This window comes from Manis pentadactyla, chromosome 13 (assembly GCF_030020395.1).
Source record: "Manis pentadactyla isolate mManPen7 chromosome 13, mManPen7.hap1, whole genome shotgun sequence".
Classification (NCBI taxonomy): domain Eukaryota; kingdom Metazoa; phylum Chordata; class Mammalia; order Pholidota; family Manidae; genus Manis; species Manis pentadactyla.
Window position 1 is genome coordinate 11396897 of NC_080031.1, and position 22437 is coordinate 11419333.

Here is a 22437-nt window from a genome sequence, read left to right on the forward strand (position 1 = left end):
CTGGGCATTCCAGGCCAGCGAATGTGGGTGGTATAAAAAAACGGGAAGGCAGAAATGTCAGAAGTAATTAAACCAAACGGTGGCTTAAACCCCTGTAGAAATCAACACATCCGGCTTAATCACCTTCTTAAGCTAGCACAGGACTGCAATTCTGCCGAGAGGGTCCCTTATTTCTTTAGGTCGTTAACAGGAACTGCGTATCTTGAGCTTGATTTTGGTTCAGATGCTCCTGGGGAGAGGTGATGAGGGTGGGGGTGGGGTGGGGACTCAGGAAAGGAAGAAGAAATAATAAAATGTTATTTGAGATCAGCTCGTCTCCCCTCTCCTCGAGCCCTGCGTCTCTCTGCAGCTCCTGGTTCCCACTGTCCGCACCGACAGCAGCGGAGCCTCCCGCCCCCTGCACCCGGCAGAGGCCCAGTGCTGAATGTGCTAAATTAGGCCATTAGAGAAATTCATTTCTCTTTATTAGTCTGTGTCAAATCCTTTTTATTAGTGGCTGGAAACGACCTCTCTTCTGCAGTAAAATGTCATGCCAGTTCACTCCTTTTATTTGTTCTGCACTGACGAGGCTCAAACTCTCACTGAATTAGCGCAGTGAGATTTATTTCCTCCAAATTTTGAAAGGCTTAAGAGAGATTGGGGTGGAGGGGGCGGTCGGGCCAGAGGTGATGTGGGGGAGAAGAGCGGAGAACGGAGAAAGATCAGGGAAGCAGAAGGTGAGCTCTTATGGAGGTCAAATGTCCTCAGCTCTTTGGAAATAAAGTCTAATGGCCATCTCTCCTATCTACTTCTTCATTGCCTGGGCACTGGGAACCGAGATTCCCCATTCCTGCCTCTTGCCTGAAGGGTATTGATCCACAATGGGAGAGATCTAGACAGCAGAAGAAGAACTCCTTAAAACCCACTTTATTTGAATAAACTGCAACTCAGGGAAGGCCAAGTATAAAAGAACCCTACACCTAACTGGAAGTCCTTCTCATCCCACACCTGGCTCAGACAGGGCCATTCATGTCCCAGGTGCCTGAAATGCCCAACTCTCATGGTCCCTGCCCAGCCGCCTCACCACACCTGCCTCTGGCCTGCAGCAGGGGCTGCTGGGAGGGATTCCTTGAGGGTGGCCTCCAGCCTTATGGGGGTGATGCTGGACAGTAGCTCAGAAATATGTCAACCCTCAGGCAAGTGCCAGCTGGGCAGCTGGGGAAGGGGCTGGGAACAGGGCTGGGAGCAGCCTTAGAGAAGCCGTGGCATGACCACAGCCACAGAACCCAGCTGAGTCGCTGGGAGACTGCTCCTGTTTCTCCGGGGGTGGTGCTGAGTGCCTCAGTGGTCCCCACATTTGAGGTAGCAGGTAGCAGGTTGCAGTGTGGGTTTATCAAGGGATCAAGGTGGATAGAGCATGGGGCCTCAGGGAGCCCTCTGGCCCTGCCTATGGTTCATATGAAAAGCTGTGGGTAAGATCTGATGCCATCTTAGCTTCTGGGCTCAAGGATCCAGGGATTGGAGTGGGCGGAACGAGATACAGGAGCCCGGGGAGGGTCAGGTATGAGAAGGGAGGACTTGGGAGCTGATAGTGCCGCCCAGGGAAGAAGGGGCTGGAGAGAGGCGGCCATGCCAGCATCCATGACGTCTGCTCTGTGCTCTGTGGGTTAATTTGAGGGGGTAGGGGACAGAAAACATGTTTTCTTCTTTTGAGAGATAGCAGAAGCCACAGAAAGCACTACAGATATTGCCCCCCAGCCACACATGCACGCGCACACATACTCTTGGGAGATCTAACACCTGCAAGTGAGAAGTTTATGAAAAAAAGCCATGCCATGGCTCTGCACAGAAGGTGCACCTTGTTACCCAGTGTATGTGATGAGGAGAACACCCACCTCACCCCTAGCCTCTGATCTGACACCTGCTTACCTCTCCAACCTCATCTCCCTCCACAGCCCTTCTGTCTACCTTCCTCCAGGCACACTCATCAGATTATGTTCCAGAAACATGTCAAGCTCATTCCTATCTAAAGTGCTTTGCTTTTTCTCCTGCTTGGAGCACCTGTCCCTCAGATCTTTGCATGACTGCCTCCTCATCATCCAAAGCTTAACTTAAATGTCACCTCCTCAGAGAGGCCCTCCCTGGGGCCATGGACAGTAGCAACAACTACCCTCCTCTCCCCACATCCCAACTCTAGTGCAAATAACTGGGAGACTCATCACTGGCAGACCCCCCTCACCCAACCCCACACTTGCTCATGCTGTGTACACAGAGCACACAATCCCCTCACACAAATCACATACAAATAGCACGTAGCACAGGCACATACACTGCACACAGTGTAGGGCATATGCCCACTGTATTCATGGCACACCAAATCTGCACCCCACTCTATACACACAACCTGCATGTGCACATGTACTGCATAAATGCAATGGGTGCATACACAATAAAAACACACACAACAGCACATTTATACAACTCTCACACTTACTCTCACTGACAGCCTACAGTCAACCCAGGCACACACGTGTGTGCATGCAAACACACACAGACCATCCCCTCCACATTCGGCAGCTGCCCGCCCACCCTCCCTCCAACCAGTGAGAAAGAAACATGCAGTGACCAGCGACTGCCGCGGTGTTGGGTGGGGGCTGCACCCCCACCACCTGGCACGATGCTGCGGATTATTAGTTCCTGGTAATTTAGTGCCCTTGTACAGAGTCGATTTGTGCCTTTCATTCCTAATTGATCTAGTGGCTGTTTAAATGGCAGCAGGCATCTGTTGAGAGTAGGAAGGTTCATAAGGCGCAATAATTCATAACACCGTCTGGAATTTGCCTTTCATGTCCCTCAGCTAAACCACTGCAGGGCTCTGCTTAAATCACAGCCACTGAGGCTTTCTTTGGTATTCCACTCAGGGCCAGGAGAATCTTGCATTAAACTGGGATCAGGTTAGATTAGACTATAATATGCTGCGGTATTAGTGGCTGCAAATGAAGACTTACACTGGAGTTTAACCCTTCACCTGGTTTTCTCTTTGTCTTCAGCCGATGGCTAAGAGAGCTCATTGTTTTCCCTGCCAGCTTCCTGTGGGGGCTGAATAGACCTTCTTGCAACTGGGAGCTGCACATGCTCCAGCCTCAGATACTGACCCTTTTTCCCCTCCTCCAGACTATAACCCGGGCTGCAGCCTCAGGGCCCAGCTCTTTATGCATCAGCAGCCAAAACAAGGGCTGAGAGGTGGTGTCCAGAGGCAGGCTGCCCAGCCACACAGCTCCTCCGAAGCAGGAATATGTCTCCCCTCCTGTCCCACTGCCCCGAGCCTGAGTAGAATGACCAGTAAGGGTAGGTGTGAATAGGTGTGGGTGTGGGCAAGATGAAGCACCTCTGTCTTTTTGCCTAGAATCACTAGAATGCCAGAATGGGACAGGCTCACAGGGGCCCCCCCATATGCCTGAACGCTGTGCAGGCTGGACGTTCAGTCTTCCTCTCGGTACGTTCAGTCACAGTTTGCTGGGGAGGAAAGCATGGTCTGTTTTCCTCTCCAAGACTTACTGTGCTCTCCCGTATGGCAGCCACTGGCCACATGTGGCTATTTCAGTTAAAATTAAGTAAGATGGCTAAGAGAGCTCAGTGTCCTAGACACAGCAGTCATATTTGAAGTGTTTGATGGCCTCGTGTAGTTAGTGGTCACCATACTGGACAGTGGAGATTGTAGAATATTTCCATCATTGCAGAAAGTTCTCCTGGCAGTGCTGGCTAGAATATCCCTGTTGGCAGAGCCCTGGGGGCCAGACCCAACACACATCCTTCCTCCTCTCCCAGCAAGCAGGGCTTGATCAAAAAGAAAGGAGCCAGATTTCATGGTAAGGGGACTGAGGAAGGAGACCAGAGAGTGATGGGTTCATGCTTTTCCAGAAGCACAGTGGCAGGGAGTGGGGCGCCAGAACCCAGTGCTGGCAACCCATACAAACACATGCATGTGTGCTACATATCAAGACACAGTTGTTCACACATGCTGCAGAGAAATTAGAATGATATGCACTTATATAAGCAAATAGGCACACACATAACATATGTATTATATGGTATTGGGATCCACATACTTCTGCTAGACTCTGGACAGACAGTGAGAATAAGGTGGGTAGATTCCTGCCCTCATGGAGCTTCCTCTAGTGAGGAAGGCAGATAATAAAGCAAACAGCTCAGGAAGCCATCAGCATAGATTAGAGGAAGGGGAACTCTGGGGGACTTGCCAGAGTCAGTGGGGTCTAGGCTGAGACCCACAGAGCCAGCCAGGTAAGCATGTCAGCTTCCATAATACAGCAGAGAACCACACGCACACCTGCTCGCACTCACATCTCTCCATTCGCTGATTCATTGTCAGTCACCAAGTATTTATCAAGTGCCTGAATGAGCACGCAGGGCAAGGTCCTCGGGAGACAGTGACCATGCAGACAGAGACAGTCTTGAAGGAAAACGGTGCTGCCAATAGCCATTGAATTATAGTTGGGCTAAGTGTGTGGTGAAGGCAAATCATAAGGAGATATCACACGTGTGACCAGGTATCTGCCTGAAACTGAGTCAGCTGAGAGACCCAGGACAGGTGGAGATACGCAGCCGCCACATGTGGATGAGTATTCTGGCTTACACACCACCCCCTGCAAACACTCACACACGCATGTGCCCATGTGCTGCCCTTGGCTGGCCCCAGACCGCCAAGAGTGGGTTTAATGGCCAACCACAAACGCTCATGTCCTGGACTCTTCTAGGTACTCCCCACATTTCCTCCTGAGGTTGACCTTGAGCCAGAAATGGACACCTAGTTCTTTGAAAGGTTATACCCATCACTTCGACCAAATACATGCTGTTTATCTGAGCAGAAATAGAAGCTAGGCCCCAGCGGTGAGGAGCACAAGCCCTCCAAGACCCCAGGAACCAAGAGACAGAGAGTCCATATCAGGGCATGTAATGCTGGCATCTAGGCTGACCATGGAGCCTGGGGACATTCCCAAGGAGTGGGACCTTGGGAGAAGTGACAGGAATGTGGGAGAGGGCCCTGGGGACTTCTGAGCCCAGCCCTGTCTGTGTGCGCATGTGTGAGCTCTTGATGTCCCCGCAGGCACCCTCTTTTCCCGCTCCTGACGCTGCTGTTTGAGAAATGTGAACAGGCCACCCAGGGCTCTGAGTGCATCACCTCCGCCAGCTTTGATGTGGACATCGAGAACTTTGTCCACCAGCAGGAGCAGGAACACAAACCCTTCTTCAGCGATGACCCAGAACTGGACAATCTGGTAAAGACCCTCCCACACCCACCCTGGCTAGGGTCTTCCTACCCTCTGATCCCTCCAAATGCCCTAGAAGTGATCCTTTTATTCATTCAGCAAAAATCTGGGGGACGGCCACAGGGGGGCTGGCACTAGACTCACCCATTGAGTAGCCAGGAACCATCTCTGAGCTCCCGAAACCAAGACTTGCCTGCAGGCTGTGCTACCAGAGCGCCCCTTTCTCTGCTCGCAGCAGCGCCGACCCCCTCACAATGCGGACGGGAGGAAAGGAGGGTCCTAGATGCCAGACTGTCTGGGGCACCTGTTCTGAGGACTGGAGTCCCGGCATGTTAGTAAGTCTGGCACAGAAAGATGATGGCTATCAAGTGGAGGGCGAGGGTTACAGGCTGAGTCAAACCAATCAATGGAGAGAAGGCCCTGGAGACACAGTCATGTTGAGCAGAAAGCTGCCAGGTGTCTTGCCCTTTTAGGGGGACCAGCGGATCAGGCTCCTCCACCCAGCCTGCCATCCAGATAGATCATCAGTACAGGTTTTCTAATACATAGTCCTGGGGCCTGCCACCTGCACCTTGTCATTTAAAAAGTTTGGTGGGGCCTGTGAATCCACATTTTTAGTTTCCCAGGAAATTGCAATCTGCAATAAGGTTTGGGAGCCACTAGATTAGATGACATCTGAAGTTCTCATCTAGCCCCGGGAATTCTGCTAAGAGAGCAGTAGACTAGCTACTCTGGTCATCATGAGATAGTCATCCTGGGACCGTTCACCACAATTCTTGATTTTTTTGGCGGGTGGATTTTCCAGATTATGCACGGTGAATTTGGAAACTGCAAAACCCTCCTCCACAAACTGACTGGTGAGAGTTCCAATCTCTTGCATCTAGAGTTTAGCCACCAGACACCCACTCCCAAAAAGGAAACAGAATTAGAAAAGCAAATGTGGTTCCAGAAAAGGAAGGAAGAAAACGTACACACACAGACACACACACACACACGCACACACTGCACCTGCAGAGCCAATTTAACAGATTCAGGTATTATTCTGTGCTGTGAATTACCCACCCCACTGCTTTTCTCAAGAGTTCAATAAGATTCTTTATGGAGACCTCAGAGCTGCCAGGAGAACCCACCGCAGCCTGGCAGTTTGTGAAGTGTTCTGATGGGGCCAGTATTCAGAGGGAGGGGGTAGGCGCCAGAGGATAAGCACTTGCCTGCCATCAGGAGTCTTGGTGTCAGTATCTGAAGGCCCCAGATCCACCTCTGCTCATCCCTGGCCCTGCCTTTTTCCTGGCTGGGATTGAGCAGCCACACTTCCCAGGAGCCTAAACCGCTGTCTCTCAGGTCCCCTGGGAGAGCTTTGCCCATGCAGGTCCTCTGATACACGGGGCAATCAGTGCAGGCTGGTCTGGCCTTGCCGACCAGAATCTCAGAACTGCAGCTATGAGCGGGCCTTCAGAACCTAGCCCTCCAGCAGCCATGGCGCCGGGAGACGAGGCACCCATTTCTTCAGGAGCGAGAATGGACCTCGGGGCCATAGTCCACTCCCCTCCCTTGACACAAAAGAAACAGGGTGATGTTGGTAGGAAATGTTTAATATCAGGCTGAGTCATGTGAAAGAATTTATGCCTTCTTAAAAAGTAGGAGTCCTGGGGAAACAAACCTCACATACCTTGCCCACCACCGCCTGCCAGCTAAGCTATGGAAGACCCACGGAGCACAGCCTTCTCTACTCTAGTACAGCCTGTAAAATACCAAAAAGTGGTCAGCTCCATGCTCTCCCCTTGCCAACACCACCTGGGTCTCTCTGGGTTCTGTTCCCTCGAAAAAGTGGATTTCTTGATTCAGTCCAGCCAAACCTGTTTAAGTGTCTGCTATGTGCCAAGCCTGACCCAGGGATATGAATGTTGTCAAAACTGCCCCCGTGGCCCCACACCTCTGGTGTTCCCTGGTCTGTGTCAGATGACAGGGCCGGGAATGGTCCAGCTGGCGAAGCAATCCTTGGACAGCCCACCCATTCACACGGACCTGATTTAGCTACATGAGGTCACCATAGTCAATGACTGGCTGACCGATGGGTTATTTAAACAGAGCTGAAGGGGCCGAGGCTAGCATGGTAGCATCTGTGTGACTTTGATGATCTAACTCCTTTGCAGCTCGGTTTTCTCATCTGTAGACCATACACCTATCTCATGGGATGGTAATAAAAAGATTAATGAGATGGCTTGTGGAACTAAATGGCCTTTAAAAATGCCCAGCAGCCAGAAGGTTGATCTCAATGCAGTGTCAGTAAGGCAGGCAGTCCTAGCTTCCACCTCCCCCCGTGGCCATCAGAGAGACCCTGCGGCTGGGGCCCTGAAACTTTATCTGGGGAGCCATGCAGTGCCCTCTGCCACCCCACTTGTAATCCTGTGTCAGGAAGGGGGAGATGAGGAGACCAACCACAGAAGCCATCATTAGAACAAGAATCATGTAGCCAGCACAGCCGAGATGCACATAATTAGAAATTAGAAAAAGGTCAGATCGCGTCATTATCAGCTCAATCAGCTGCTGACTGCCACAGCCAGTTAATTTGGCATCTGTATTTTTTACAACCCCGCACACGTAGCCCAACGGACTGTAACTCTTTATCCGGACAGATATACTGCGCAGCGGAGCAGGGACATAAAATGAGAGACCCCAAGCAAATGAGCTGAGATAATTGAGAGATTTATTTTATATATATATGTGTGTCAGGGCGGCTTTCCTTTGCCCTTGAATCTTGACTTTCACACACAGGATTGTCAGGAGGACACTGGGGTCCCCAAAAACTTTGTCCCACCCTCCAGGCCCAGGGAGCCTGTAGTCCCCAGCCCAGCAGGCCCACCACCGGGACATAAATCCTCTGCCTCTAGCTGGTCGCCCTCCTCCCTCCAAGCAAACCGCCCCCCGGTGTGCGGTACTGTCCCTGCTCTGGCTGTCTCCCAGGCTAGCTCCCATGGGAACGGCTGACTGAGCGGCCCAAAGTTCAGAGAGGTCCCCAGATTGCAGGTCTCTGAGGGAACTGCCCTTCCCGGGTTGGCCAGCTGCTCCCACAGTGCGCTTGCGGGAAGAGAAACTTAGTATCGTAAAACATTAGAGAGAAGCAAGTCCAGTCCACCCACTACCCATTTTACAGATGGGGCCACTGCCGTCCAGAGGAGGGAAATGACAGGACCAGGATCCAGGTGCGCTGGCTCCTGATACAGCCCTCCTCCTGCAGGTCACCCCAGCTCCTCCTTCCTGGGGGCAAGAAAGCCCCCAGTTACAAACAGTACCACCCACATCTCTGCACCCCACACTCTCTGACCTGCTGACCTCCCCATTTCAATGCTCTGGGGGCAGCTTTCCACGCCCATGGTGGCTAAGCTGGAATGCCCCTCGAGCGCTCCCCTGGGGATACCCTCCACTCCAGTTCCCACACCACCGCAGGGCTCACCAGGCCTCTTTTGTACCTGGCGCGCTCAGCTCCCCTGCTTGGACCCAGAAGCCTCTGACTGGCAGTTGGTAAAGTTTGTAAAATTTGCAAGTTCCCCAAACCCCTTTGAAAAGTAGAAGCTTTTTGTTTTATAAAATCTGATTTATGGGCCCCCAGTGCAGAGCCAAGATTTTATATATTATGCAAGATTTCAAACCGAGGCTGTAAAACGTACGGTTTCAGTTTCATGCATGGAATTTTTTTATGTGTAAATTTTTTAACATTTATGGGGCACGTTTTAATGAGACTCTGGTGTGGCTTGAGGGACAGATTATGGCTGCCTGACCGCAAAGCCAGCTCCAAAATGGGGCCCCCAGGCCCCTGGACCCACTCTGAAGTGGCAGGGCCTGAGACCGGAGGCTGTGAAGGAGGTACAGGAAGCCACAGAGCCCCAGGCCCACAGAGACCCTGGCCGGCCCCATTCAGAGTCGTTCTCTGCGGTGCAGACTCTCTTCACCTAGATAGGAGAGGAAATCCGACAGACACCAGGAAAGGGAATGGAAATAAGAATAATCAAATAATGAGTATTTCTAGAACACTTGCTAGGTGCCAGATGCTGTTCTGAACACTTTACATGTATCATCTTATTTAATCCTCTTTTCAAACCCCCCAGGCGCATATCATTATTGCCCCTATTTTAAGATGAGGAGATTGAGGCATGAGGTGAAATCACAAGCTCAAGATCATGCAACTAGTACATGGCAGAGGTGCCATTCAAATGCAGGTCTCAGCCCCCGACACGGATGCTCTTAACAGCTGTGTTGCCTGGTAGCTACTCTTTTCTTAGAGCTTTCTGTGCACCAGGTCTTGTTTGGGGTTCTTTCTAGTTGCATCTCATTTAATCCTCACTACAACTCTGAGGGATTGTCACCGTTATGATCCCATTTTACAGATGAGGAAAGTAAAGTGCAGACATTGTGTAAGCAGTCCAGAGTCTCCCAGTAAGTGGAACACCCAAGACTCAGCCTCCAAAACCCATTGTTCTTGAGCTTCCTACTCTGCTGTTTAGTTCCCATGACAGCCTTGTGAGGTAGTTATCATCCCCATTTTACAGAGGAGGAAATCAAGGACTAAGAACCCTACAGCCAACAAATTACAGAGCTGGGATTTGCACCGAGTGGGTCTAACTCCCAAAGCCCACCTCTTGCCTCTGAACTGCACTGCTTCTCCAAATTCCGAGGTCATCAGAGGGAAAGTGCCACATTATTGACGGAAAAGTGTCATGCATGATGGCTTCCATAGAATGTTCATTCTGTCCCCCACTTATCTGGCAAGGTCTCCAGCTCTTGGTCTTCACCTTTCTTCCATGTCCCACTCCTTGTTCCAGTGACCCTGCACTTCCAACTGGTCAGGCCGAGCTGGTCTGGTCGGGGAAAATTCCTGATTAGATTTTAGCTGTGGCTGTCCCTGTGACCCACAGGAAATATCAGAGCACTTTAAGGAATGCATGGCGTGGATATAAACTCTTCAGTCTGTAAGTGAAGGAGAATTGTTCCAGCTTCCCAACTTGCAGAAGGAGAAAGAGAGAGTGAAAGAGACCTGCCCTCCAGGGCAAGGACACCTCCCTGATGGCCTCCTGGAATTTAGCAGCAGACCTGCTCTCTGAGCCGCAATTCCCCCTCCCTAGGGGAGTGATCGTTCTGCCTGTGTGTCCCTGTGGTTACGAGATAATGGAGAGAAAAGCTTTTTGCAAATTACAAAGTGCTATGTATATAAATGTTTTGAAAGGCAGGGATTTCTTACTATCAAATGAAGAGACCATCATCCTAGAAGAGAGGCCACTTTTTGAAAAAGAACTTGATGATGGACAGAGGGGCACAATGGCACGAAGAAGTGACATTTCTCAAATGACCACCACGTGCCCAGAACATTTTTGTGCATTATTTTACTCAATTTTCACCACAACTCCACTGTGTAGGTATTATCCTATGTCTTACAGATAAAGTTTAACTACTTATCCAAAATACCCAGGCCGGAAATAATAGACTCAGGCCATCAAGCCCCACGATTTCACAGAAATGAGATGCCCAGTCCTGTGTACTTTCTGGGACTTGTGGCGCTAGTGTACGGCTTTATGAGGCTAAAATGTAAGGTTGCATCTTGTCTTACTTTTTTAAAGGGTACTTGTTAGAAGATGAGGGTTGTTTTCTTTATTTTGAAAGAGAAATGAGGGAGGAAAGCTAAAAGATGTAGCAAAACTTGGGGAAAGGAATTAAGGACACATTCATCACATTTGATGATGATATTAAATTAAATGGAATTGTTATTGCTTTAGAAGACTTGAAAAAATGTTTTTATGACATTGATCACTTAGAAAAATAGTTTAACAAATCAGTATTATTCTGATTTAGAGATGAAAACCCACAATTGCAAACACATAGAAGATGATTTGCTAAACTTAGCTACACAAGAAAAAACTGGGAATGATTATTTTTCCACTAGCTGAATATGGAATAGCAATAGAAAAGCCACCAGGATATTGGAAGTTATTAAAAGAGATTTTAAAAATTATATGCATTTGATTCCTTGTGGTTTATAAATTTTCCCATTATTATCTCCCATAGCCCTTATCAAATCCTGTGAGTTAGGGATGATGGTTTTCCCCATTACAAATGAGAAAACTGAGGCACAGACAAGTCATGGAACTGGCCCAGTATTACGCAGTTTGTGATAAGTAGGCCTGGACTCAAATCCAGACTGTCTGACAGTAAACCCCACAGGCGAGATCTCTGCTCTGCCAGGCAGCCACCCTCCATTAACCACACTGACTGTCTTTTCCCCTAATATTGAGTAGGTCCTACATATTCATTGCCTCAGAATACCATTATGACTTCCTCTACCTTCTTAAATCTTTAAACCAAGTCTATTATCCCATAAAGAAAATCCTTCAACTGTGCTTTATTAGACCAAAATGTAGGTCCACTGTTGGCCACTGTGCACCAGATCTGGTTTGAGCACATTGTGCGTGTATTTCATCTGAGCAAAGCTGGTCTGGGTGGATTTTACATTTTATTTTGTTTGACTTGTTTGTATTTTCTGATTCTTCTTCTATAAGGACTTATTGGCTATGTTTTTTAAATAAATGATTATACCTGTGCCGCTTTTCTGTGTGTGTGAATGTGTATGTGTGTTTTACTCCATGAAAAGATTTAAAAATCGAGTGCATAAAATGTTGATTTAAAGTGAAGAATAGTCCAGTTAAGGAAAGCACAGGGAAAGAAGGAAAGAAGAAATGGAAGAACTGAAAAAGAAAGGGAGGAATAAGAAAGAAAGGAGGAGAGAAAAGAGAAAAAAAAGAAAGGTTTAAGGAATTGGGATTATTTGGTCTGGAGAAGAGAAAGCTGATTGGACAACTTAGTCAAGTCCGATGTCTTGTCCAGTGTGAGACCCGATATTTGTGTCAAATGTGTAACATTAAATTAAGGGAGGTTGTTTTGATGGAGGTACTGGCTGTTCTTGGTACCCACAGAAAGCTGAGAGAGCACTTTCTATTAAGGCAGGAGAGATGCTGGTAAATGAAAGGAGAAACTTCTCGGTCAGCAAATTGAGAGAACGTAGAGATGGTCTGATCATCTCCTGGAGCCCCTTCCAGCACAGTCATAATTGAGGACAGAAGTCCTGGGAATGTTCACAGAATCAGAAAGTGGAAGGCCCCTGACAGCCCAACCCTATTCTTTCACACGTGAGGAAGCAGCACCTGCCTTGGTGAGGTGTTCTGACTCCCAGGGGACAGACCGGGAGCAACAGATGAGCAGCCAGAGCAGGTGATAACCGAGCATTACCAGGGAGAGTTCTAGAAACCCTAAACATTAATGTATGCAAAACCAAACATAGTTGGTTTTCCTGGAACCCCATACTTCCTGTCAGTGAGCCACTTTCCCCAAAAAAAACGTGCACTTTAAACTGCCATTTTCTCTATCTACATAAATCCTGAGATTCCACACGAGGGTGAAGCAACATAGACAACCTGGCTTCGTACCCTAGTTCTCCCACTGACCAGCTGTGTGACTTTAAGCAAGTAAAACTTAGTATCTCTAGGCTTCATTTTCTTCCATTTGTAATATGTGGGCAATAATGGTACATACCTGCAGAAGTGGTTATGTTAATAAATCAAATAAGTCCTGTGATGGGTGTAACACAGTGCCTGAGACATAGTAAGAATAAGAAACGTTTGAGTATTGATGACCATCAATCAATGAGTATTTATTAATATTGTATACCATGTGAATTACTCTGAGGGACATAAACCAAAATCTCTATGGTGGGAGTCAAGTACAAAATTTAGGTAAGAACAAATATTTATTCAGTACCAAAGGATGCATCCTGAAGTCACTATTCTCTTCTTTGCCAGAGACAGCACAGTCCCCATTAGTCTCAGCACCGTGGAGGGAGCACTCGCTTAGGGCAAGACCCTGTGATTGAACACTGCATGAAGACAGAAAATTGTTGGTTTCTGTCTTTGAGTGACACTTAGTTTAATTCGGTTCTCCAAGAGCCCTTAATTAGTTGAGCACAGTCCGGACCCATCACACAATCCTAAAGCCAACCGGGGACTCCTTAGTCGCTCTCCACTTGAAACACCATCAAAACGCAGAGAGGGGTGTGGCGCTGGCTTCCAGCCCTGCAGCTCGAGTCACACCTGATAGGCAAGATTCTCCGAGGGCGAGGGCGAGTCCCTTCCTTGTTTTCCTAGACATCAAAATGCTAGCCAAAACCTTGGAGGGTGGGATTAAGCACGGATTCCCTGTGTATTCCCTAGGTCAGCATTGATGGGTCTCGAAAAACAACAAGCCCCCACCCTTTTTTTTTCACTTTTCGTTTTTATATAATCGCAGACCCACATGCAGTTCTAAGTACTAATACACAGAAGCTCTGATTCCCTTCTTGTGTAACTATAATTTCCCAACCAGGAAATTGATAATGATATAATCCATCAACCTTAATCAGATTCTGCCAGTTTTACATGCTTTCGTGTGTGTGTGTGTGTGTGTGTGTGTGTGTGTGTGTGTTATTCTGTACCATTTTATCACATCTGTAGATTCATGTAAATACTATGATAGCCAAAATAAAGAACAGTTCCTCCCTCCCTGCCCCAGCAGCACACCCCTTGGTAACTACAAACCTGTTCTCCATCTCTTGAATTTTATCATTTCAGGAGTGTTATATAAATGGCATCAGTATGTAACCTTTTGAGATTGGTATTTCTTTCTCAGCGTAATTCCTTTGAAATCCATCCGTATTGTTGTATGTATCAGTAATCTCTTCCTTGTTGTTACCGAGTACCAGTCCGTAATAGAGCTGTGCTACAGTTTCTTTATCCACTCCCCTGCTGAAGTGTATTTTGGTTGTTTCTAGTTTTTGGATATTTGAAATAAGGCAGCTTTGAACTTTCACATACAGGTTTTTGAACATACGTTTTTATTTCTCTGGGGTAAATGCCCAAGAGTGAAATTGCTGGGTCATATTATAATATATTTAGTTGGGTGAAAAGCTGTTACAGGCACACCTCAGAGAGATTGTTGGTTTGGTTCCAGACCACCACCATAAAGCAAATATCGCAATAAAGTGAGGCAAGTGATTTCTTTTTGGTTTTCCCAGTGCATATCAAAGTTATATTTACATACACTGTAGTCTATTAAGTGTGAAATGGCATTATGTCTAAAAAGACAACATACATACCTCAATTTAAAAAAATATGTTATTGTTAAAAAATGCTATCATCTGAGCTTTCAGTTCAGATATCTTCCAGATACCTTTTTTGCTGGTGGCAGGTCTGGCCTCGATGCTGATGGCTGCTGACTGACTGATCAGGGTGGTGGTGGCTAAAGGTGGGGGTGACTGTAGCCATTTCTTAATGTAAGACAGCAGTGAAGTTGCTGCATCAGTCAACTTCCTTTCACAAATGATTTCTCTGTAGCATTTTTCTGATAGCATTTTACCCACAGTAGGGTGTCAATCCTCTCAAACCCTGCCACTGCTTTATCAACTAAGTTTGTGTAATATTCTAAATCCTTTGTTGTCTTTTCAGCAGTCCTCACAGCATCTTCACCAGGAGTAGATTCTTTCTCAAGAAACCACTTGCCTTGCTCACCCATAAGAAGCAGCTCCTCATCCATTCAAGTTTCATCATGAGATTGCAGCAGTTCAATCACATCCTCAGATTCCAGTTCTAATTCTAGTTCTCTTAATATTTCCACCATATCTGCAGTCACTTCCTCTACTCAAGTCTTGAGCCCCTCAAAGTCATCCATGAGATTAGAATCAACTGCTTTCAAATTCCTGTTAACATTGATATTTTGACCTCTTCCCATAAATCATAAATGTTTCATAATGACACCTAGAATGGTGACTCCTTTCCAGAAGGTTTTCAATTTCCTGTGTCCAGATGCATCAGAGGAATTGCTATGTATGGCAGCTATAGCTTTATGAAATGCGTTTTTTAAATAAGACTTGAAAGTTGAAATGACTCCTTGACCCATGGGCTGCAGAATGCGTGTGTGTTAGCACATACGAAAACATTAGCCTTGTGCGTCTGCATCAGCTCTTGGGTGACTAGAGCATCGTCAACGAGTAGTCATATTTTGAAAGGAATCTTTTTCTGAGTAGTATTTCTCAATAGCGGGCTTATAACATTCAGTAAATCATGTTGTAAACAGACATGCTATCATCCAGGCTTTCTTGTTCCCTTTACAGAGAATGGGCAGAGTAGATTTAGTATACTTCGTAAGGAGTCTAGGATTTTCAGAGCGCTCAGTGAGCACTGGCTACAACTTGAAATCACCAGCTGCATCAATATCTAACAAGAAAGTCAGCCTGTCCTCTGAAGCTTTGAAGCGAGGCACTGACTTCCCCTCTCTAGCAATGAAAGTCCTAGATGGCATCTTCTTCCAACAGAAGGCTATTTCATCTACACTGAAAATCTGGTGTTTAGTGTAGCCGCCTTCAGTAATGATCTCAGCTCGATCTTCTAGGGGACTTTCTGCAGCTTCTACATCATCAGCACTTGCTGCTTCGCCTTGCACTTCCGTCAAAACGGCTTGTTTCTTAAACTTCATGAACCGACATCTGCTAGCTTCCAACTCTTCTTCTGGAGCTTCCTCACCTCTCTCAGCCTTCAGAGAACTGAAGAGAATTAGGGCCAGTTTTGGATTAGACTTTGGTTTAAGGGAATGTTATAGCTGGTTTGATCTTCTGTCCAGACCACTCACACCTTCTCTATTTTGCCCATGTTCTGATTGTATTGCTTATTGTTTTGCTCTCGTTTTGCTGATTGTTTTGCTCTATGATACATGGGTTCACTAGAGTAACACTTTCCATTTCCTTCTAGAACTTTTCCTTTCCATTCGCAATTCGGCTGACTAGGCAAGAGGCCTAGCTTGTGGCCTGTCTCAGCTTTTGATGTGCCTTCCTGACTAAGCTTAATCATTTCTAGCTTTTGACTTAACGTGGAAGACATGTGACTATTCCTTTCACTTGAACATGAGAGGCCAGTTCGATATTGCCGTGTCCGGGGAACAGTGAGGCCTGTGGTGAGGGCGAGAGACAGGGGAGGTCAGCCGGCGATGCAGTCAGAACACACAGAGCATTTGTCCATTAAGTTTGCTGTCTTACACGGGCGCAGTTCATGGCACCCCAAAACAACTACTATAGTAACATCGAAGATCACTGATCACAGATCACTGTAACAAATATAATAATAAGGAAAAAGTTTGAAATATTGTGAGAATTACCAAAATGTGATACAGAGACAAGTGAGCAAATGCTGGAAAAATGACATCGATGGACTTGCTCAGCACAGGGTTGCCACAGACCTTCAATGGGTAAGAAAGGCAGTATACACAAAGTGCGATAAGCCAAAGCACATTCAAATGAGGTGTGCCTGCCTACTGCTTTCTAGAGTAGGTGTACCATTTTTCCTACCCACCAGCAGTGTATGACTGACCAGGGTCCAATTCTTCACCATCGTTTGATGTCATCACTATTTTTTATTTTAACCATTCTGATCGGTGTGTGGTGATGTCTCATTGGTTTTAATTTTTAATTTCCCTGATGGCCAGTGACACTACACATTTCTTCATGTGCTTATTTGCTGTCTGTATATTCTCTCAGTGAGATACCTGCTGTTTTTTTGCCCATGTTCTTATTGTATTGCTTATTATATTATTGTTTCATTTTGAGAGCTTTTTATATATTCTAGATAAAAGGCCTTTGTCAGATGTGTGGTTTGTAAAGGTTTTCTCCCAGTCTAGTTTGTCTTTTCTTCCTCTTCTCAGGGTTTCTGAAGACCCAACCTCTTTAATTTGATGAGGTCCAGTTCACCAATTTTTCCTTTTCTGTATCATGTGTTTGATGTCAAGTCCTCTTTGCTTAACCCTAGGGATCCTGATGATTTTCTCCTGTTTGGGTTTTTTTTCCCTGAAAGTTTTATAGTTTTATGTCGTACATTTAGTTATTTGATCTATTTAAGTTAATTGTTTTTTATAAGATGTGAGATTTAAATCAAAGTTTTTTATTCTTTTTTTTTTTCTTGCTTGTGGTCATCCAGTTGCTCCAGCACCATTTGAACAACCCTTTTTTGAAAAGCAATTTGGCAATATTTATCATGTGCCAAAAGAATGTCCACAGCTTTTCCCTGACACTTCTGAGAGTTTTCCCTAAGGAAATTATGCAGAAACATAAATAAGAGTTGTAAGCTTGGAAAATAGTCACTCTAATATTTTTTTATAAAATTGAAAAATTGGTAGTAGTCTCAATGCCTAGGCTGGTTACATATGGCATATGCATGGAATATTATGCAGCAATTAAAAATAAATTCACTCAGTAATTTTCACCCATTTACAAATAGTTTTTGAGACTATTAACAACTATTAATGAATAGTTACTTCGTAAACATGTATCTTGGTGCAAAGGAGAGCGTGGTGAGCAAATCAGACAGCATCCCTCCCATCTAGGAACGAGAATAGAGAAAACAATTCTACCATTTAGAAAAACACATTTGGTGAACTAAGGGGAAAAAAACAGGAAACAAAGTTGTATGCACAAGGTGATTTAAACTATGCTAATATATATGCATGTAGAAAAGGCATAAAAAAATCTTTGTTTTTTTAGGGTGATTGGATCAAGGGCAGTTTTTTTCATCCTGTTTTCTATGCCTCCTGCAGCACTTTCTTTTAATAATAATAACAGTGATAAAGAGAAGAGCTTCAACTGAGACATAACTTCTTGCCATGAAAAACTTAGGAATGTTCATTTGAAGAGATGACTGTCACCACATGACAGTCCAAAGGGCACAGGCAAAGCCACCACAGACAGGTGTTCCAGCACCCAGCTAAGTTGTGCTGGCTGATTTAGACAGTCAACAAGTGTCAATGGGGCTTCTGACAGGTGACCTGGGTTAGATGGGGCACTCAGAACGTGTGTTTAGGAATAGCCAGACCTGGCCTCTGGGGGTGATGTCCAGAAACTCTGCTCTCAGTCTTCCTCATGCCTGCTCAGTGTTTCACACTTTCCAGCTTGCCTGCGATCCTCTCAAAAACCCTGTGCAGTTGTCAGGAAGGGTGTAATTTCCCCATTTGTCAGACAATGAGATGCAGAAAGCTTAAGCAACTTCCCAAGCTTGCATAGATCATAAATGGCAGGCCCAGGGCTGGAGACCTGGCCTCCTAACTCTAAAGCCAACACTGTGCTCAGAACCCCACAGCGGCCTCAAGAACAGCGCTGGCAACAGTGGGCCCAGAGCAGGTGAGCTATCAGCAGGCAGCCAGATGAGAATTTCAGTCACATGCCTGAGACCGCATATCCCAGGGCAGGGGACCAATGCTCTCCCCTGGTGCGCTTAGGTTTGCAGTCAAGGCAGTAAGGGGGATGTGATACAAACACCCAGCTCCCCTCTCCTCCCTTTCCCCAGATGGTGAAGGCAATCCAGGTCCTGAGAATCCACCTGCTGGAGTTGGAGAAAGTCAATGAACTCTGCAAGGACTTTTGTAACCGTTACATCACCTGCCTCAAAACCAAGATGCACAGCGATAACCTGCTCAGGAATGACCTCGGGGGGCCATACTCCCCCAACCAGCCCTCCATAAACCTGCACTCACAGGTAACGCTCAGGGCTGGGTCCTATCTCCCAGCCAGGCTCCTATGCCAGGTGCGGGAAGGTCTGTGGGTCCCCCCGTGCCCTGTGAAAGTGGATCAGACTCACTGGAGGCCTCCTCAGATCCACGCCTCCTTCCATTCATCAGGCAGCACAGTCCCCTTTTTTCCAGAGCTCACCATGCCAGGGCGTCAGTGTCCCCTAAAGGTGGCCAGATGGGAGAGGGACAATGTCCAAAGTGATACCTGGCTGCCTGGCCTAAAATATCCCAAGAAATGACCACAAGGGTAAGGAGCTGGGGAGCTCTCCTGGAGCACAGGGGGGGTGCTGGGAATGCACCCGGAGAGCCTCGCCCTGTGCACTTCTCCAGAGCCCTGACCTCCCTCTGTTTCTGAGAAGGAGGGTTTGGGGACAGTGGCCCTTTCCTGAATCCTGCCCACCTAACAAAGACAGCTCCCCATGATACTGCTCCTCCCTGATGGCTCTTGAATTGCTCACCCTGCCTTGGCGTATCTGTCCCGCTGAGGTTCAGGGCCACTGTACATGTCACCTCAAGTCACCCCCTCTATCAAGCTTCACCTGCCACCTTTGTCCTGGGAACTGGGAAATGCGGAAATGGTGGCTATGTACTTTGGGTGGGAATGTGCTCTTCTCTTCAGGGCAGAATATTTTCCCGAAACCTGCAAAGCTGCCTGGCGATTCCTTTCCATCAAACTCACTGGCATCTGCATAAGCCACAGTCTCACCACTTTCTTCCTCTCCCATTGAGTTCCTGAGTCCAGGACAGACACATGGAGGGTCCCCTGGGAGGTTTGCAGTGGCCTCTTCTCATGAGATAACCAGGCATGGAGATATGGGTAAACTTTCTAAGAATGACTGGGAAGAGGTTCTGGAAAGATCGCTTAAGGAATGCAGTGCCTCTTTGTCTCTCAGTTGTAAGGACCAACACGCTTAATCCATCTCCCCGGGTTGGCAGGGGCAGGGGGAGGGTCAGGTGGCCTCTAGAAGGCCAGCCATGCCTTGCACATTTTGACAAGTATCACATCAAACCCACTCCAGTGGGATCTCTGTGGGACTCAGTAGTGAGTACCGCCTGGGACATGAGGCCGGAAATTTATTTCCTCTTCCCATTGCTTGAAATCACCAAATCACTTTATTACAGATATAAAAACAGCTGCCCAGGCTTCTGCTTGCTAATACTCTCTTGAAATAGACTCATTCCTTTAGAGTCTTATTGTACTTTCCCTTATGATCAAAATTAGCAAGAAACTTGCATAAAAGAGGAAAATAATTGCTCAACGAGCATCCCGTTTGTAATTTATTAGTTTCTATTATTGTGGGTTACCATGGCGACGCAGCACAGCCCCGGTGATGGGAGAGATGCAAGATAGGAGCCGAGGAGGCTGTGAGGCCTCACCAAATGGAGATGCACATTTTTATCAGTAATTTTCATGAAAATAATAAGTGAGGAGTTAATGAGATGGAAAGCCATCCTGTGGCTATTGTGAATTTTTTTTAAAGTGTTGATCTAATTAGAATGCATCGGTCAGGAAAAGTAATGAGGATTTAGTGCCTCACAGAGATGTGAGGATCATATCAGAAAATTAGCACAAGTCTTTGGAAATAATCAGGTCCTTGGAGAGGCACTGGATTCCCCCCTCCTGGGTTCTCCAACTCTACCCTGAGCTCTGGTGTTGGGGGTGTTCCAGGGCAGCGGGGGGAGAAAGGAGGGCCAGAGAGAGGAGCAGCCACAGCACGGGGCCCTGTGCTGATGAGCGAGCCGGCCACAGGCAGGGTCACTGGGGGCGTGGGGTGGCTCTGAGTGGGCAGGGTCTCGCAGATGTTACCTGCTAAAGTCGGTTTCCAGGGGACCCCCGGCTTCAGTGCCTCTGAGCTTTGAAGAAAGAGGAAAGAACTTTGATTCCTATCATGTAAATATAAGATCTCTGCCTGATGGTGAGGCTGGCCCTGGGGTGGCCACTGCAGAAAGGCCTCTGATCTGCTTAGAAAGAGGAACTCAGACAGTCGGGCAGAAACAAGGACACCAAGAAAGAGAGGACAGGACACTTTGCAAGGTGTTCTTGTTCGGTATTTCTCAGACTTGACCCTTCATTTCCTCTGACTGCCACCTCCTACTTAGTGCAGACTTTAATGGGTAGATAAGGCAGTCACACGCAGGCTGCGGCCATAGATTCCTCAGCAACTCTCCTGTCTCTCCTGGATGCCCCTCAGCCCTCCTACAAACACACACACACACACATGCATGCATGTGCACACTCATGCACATACGATGCACACCGACTCACACCTCTTAAGCTTCTGTTTCTGGATTATCTTCCTAAAGCTCTGTTCATGTCCTCCTGCTGCTCAAACACTGACTGCCCCAGAGTTTTCACATCCTTCTATCTGACCTTCAGGACCCTCCTAGGTCGCCACTCCTCCATGCCGTCTGTTAGTGACACCTCCACATCTCTGCAGGACCAAACCCAGCCTCCTCCCCAGGGGTAGAAAAGGGCTGCTCTCCCCACTGAGGCCTCCCTGATGCCCTAGAATGGACTTTTCTTTCTCTCAACCAACTACTGGAGCACTGTGGGCCACTTGTTTGGTAAACATCACATATGACTTTATTTTATAGTCACTTCTGTAAGACTCCTTTTCCTCTTTTAGATAAAAAGCTTGTTTTGAGTAGAGACAGTATTTTACACATTATAACCCACACCCAAGGTGGCTACCACAAGTCAGTAAATATCTGTGGAAAGAGGTGATACGATGTGGAAGATGGAGAGAGCTCAAGAGAGGCAAGAGGAAGCTAGAGGAGGCATTGAGAAATAGGAAGAAAGGGAATAGGAAAGATAGACAAGTATCAAGAGTCCCATTCAAGAGGGAGGTAAAGAAAGACTGAAAAATTGGAGGAAAGGACAACAAAAGGAAAAGACACAGATTTAGGAAAACAGAAGTGCAGCTTAAGAAAGGCAGAAAAAGTGCCACTAAAGAAAGAGGCAGAAGAAATGGATGGAGCAATGGCAGCAACAATGAGATGAAGGGGCAGGCAAGATGGGTGTGGGGTCAGTGCAAATTCTGAGGTATGTGGAGACAGGGAAGGTGAGTAGGACATGCCATGTGCTGTCCCCATTCACATTCCCAGGTCGAGCTCCTGTCACTATCCCTAGAGCTAGGGTGGGGGCTATCATGGGCCTTCCCAGGAAAGAGAGACCCAGGGCTGGCAAGACTTTTCAGTGCAGGCAGACCTTGGGATCAGCATGGAAGCCAGTATGGGAATGGAGAGAGGAAAGGAGTGTCTGGGGCGCGCGCGCGCGCGTGTGTGTGTGTGTGATGGCTCCCATTCGTCATGGTTCAGCCTTAATCCCCCCAGCCTGAAATAGCCGCACCACCAGCCTGGCCTGGGGAGGGGTGTCTCCCCTCTGGAACACGATCCTCCGGATCAACATGCCAGCTGCCTGCCAGCTTTGTTGCAAACTGCTGGCTCATGGTTTTCCCTGTGGGCTAATAATTCGGCCTTGTGTTACGAAGCGGGAGAAACTTTTATATTCAAATCAGTCCCCCCTTCAGATGCCATACTGAGTCCC

General features: G+C 47.3%; 1 protein-coding gene across 4 annotated transcripts in view; it reads left to right on the top strand.

Moving 5' to 3' along the window:
• PKNOX2 (PBX/knotted 1 homeobox 2) overlaps nt 1-22437 on the top strand; it is a 248379-nt gene that overhangs the window by 197050 nt on the left and 28892 nt on the right. For all 4 annotated transcript variants that reach the window (XM_036930253.2, XM_036930256.2, XM_036930257.2 and 1 more), the window contains 2 exons: nt 5105-5276; nt 18668-18856. In XM_036930253.2, the coding sequence (XP_036786148.2) occupies nt 5105-5276; nt 18668-18856 (361 nt within the window). The remainder of the gene's footprint in view (nt 1-5104; nt 5277-18667; nt 18857-22437) is intronic.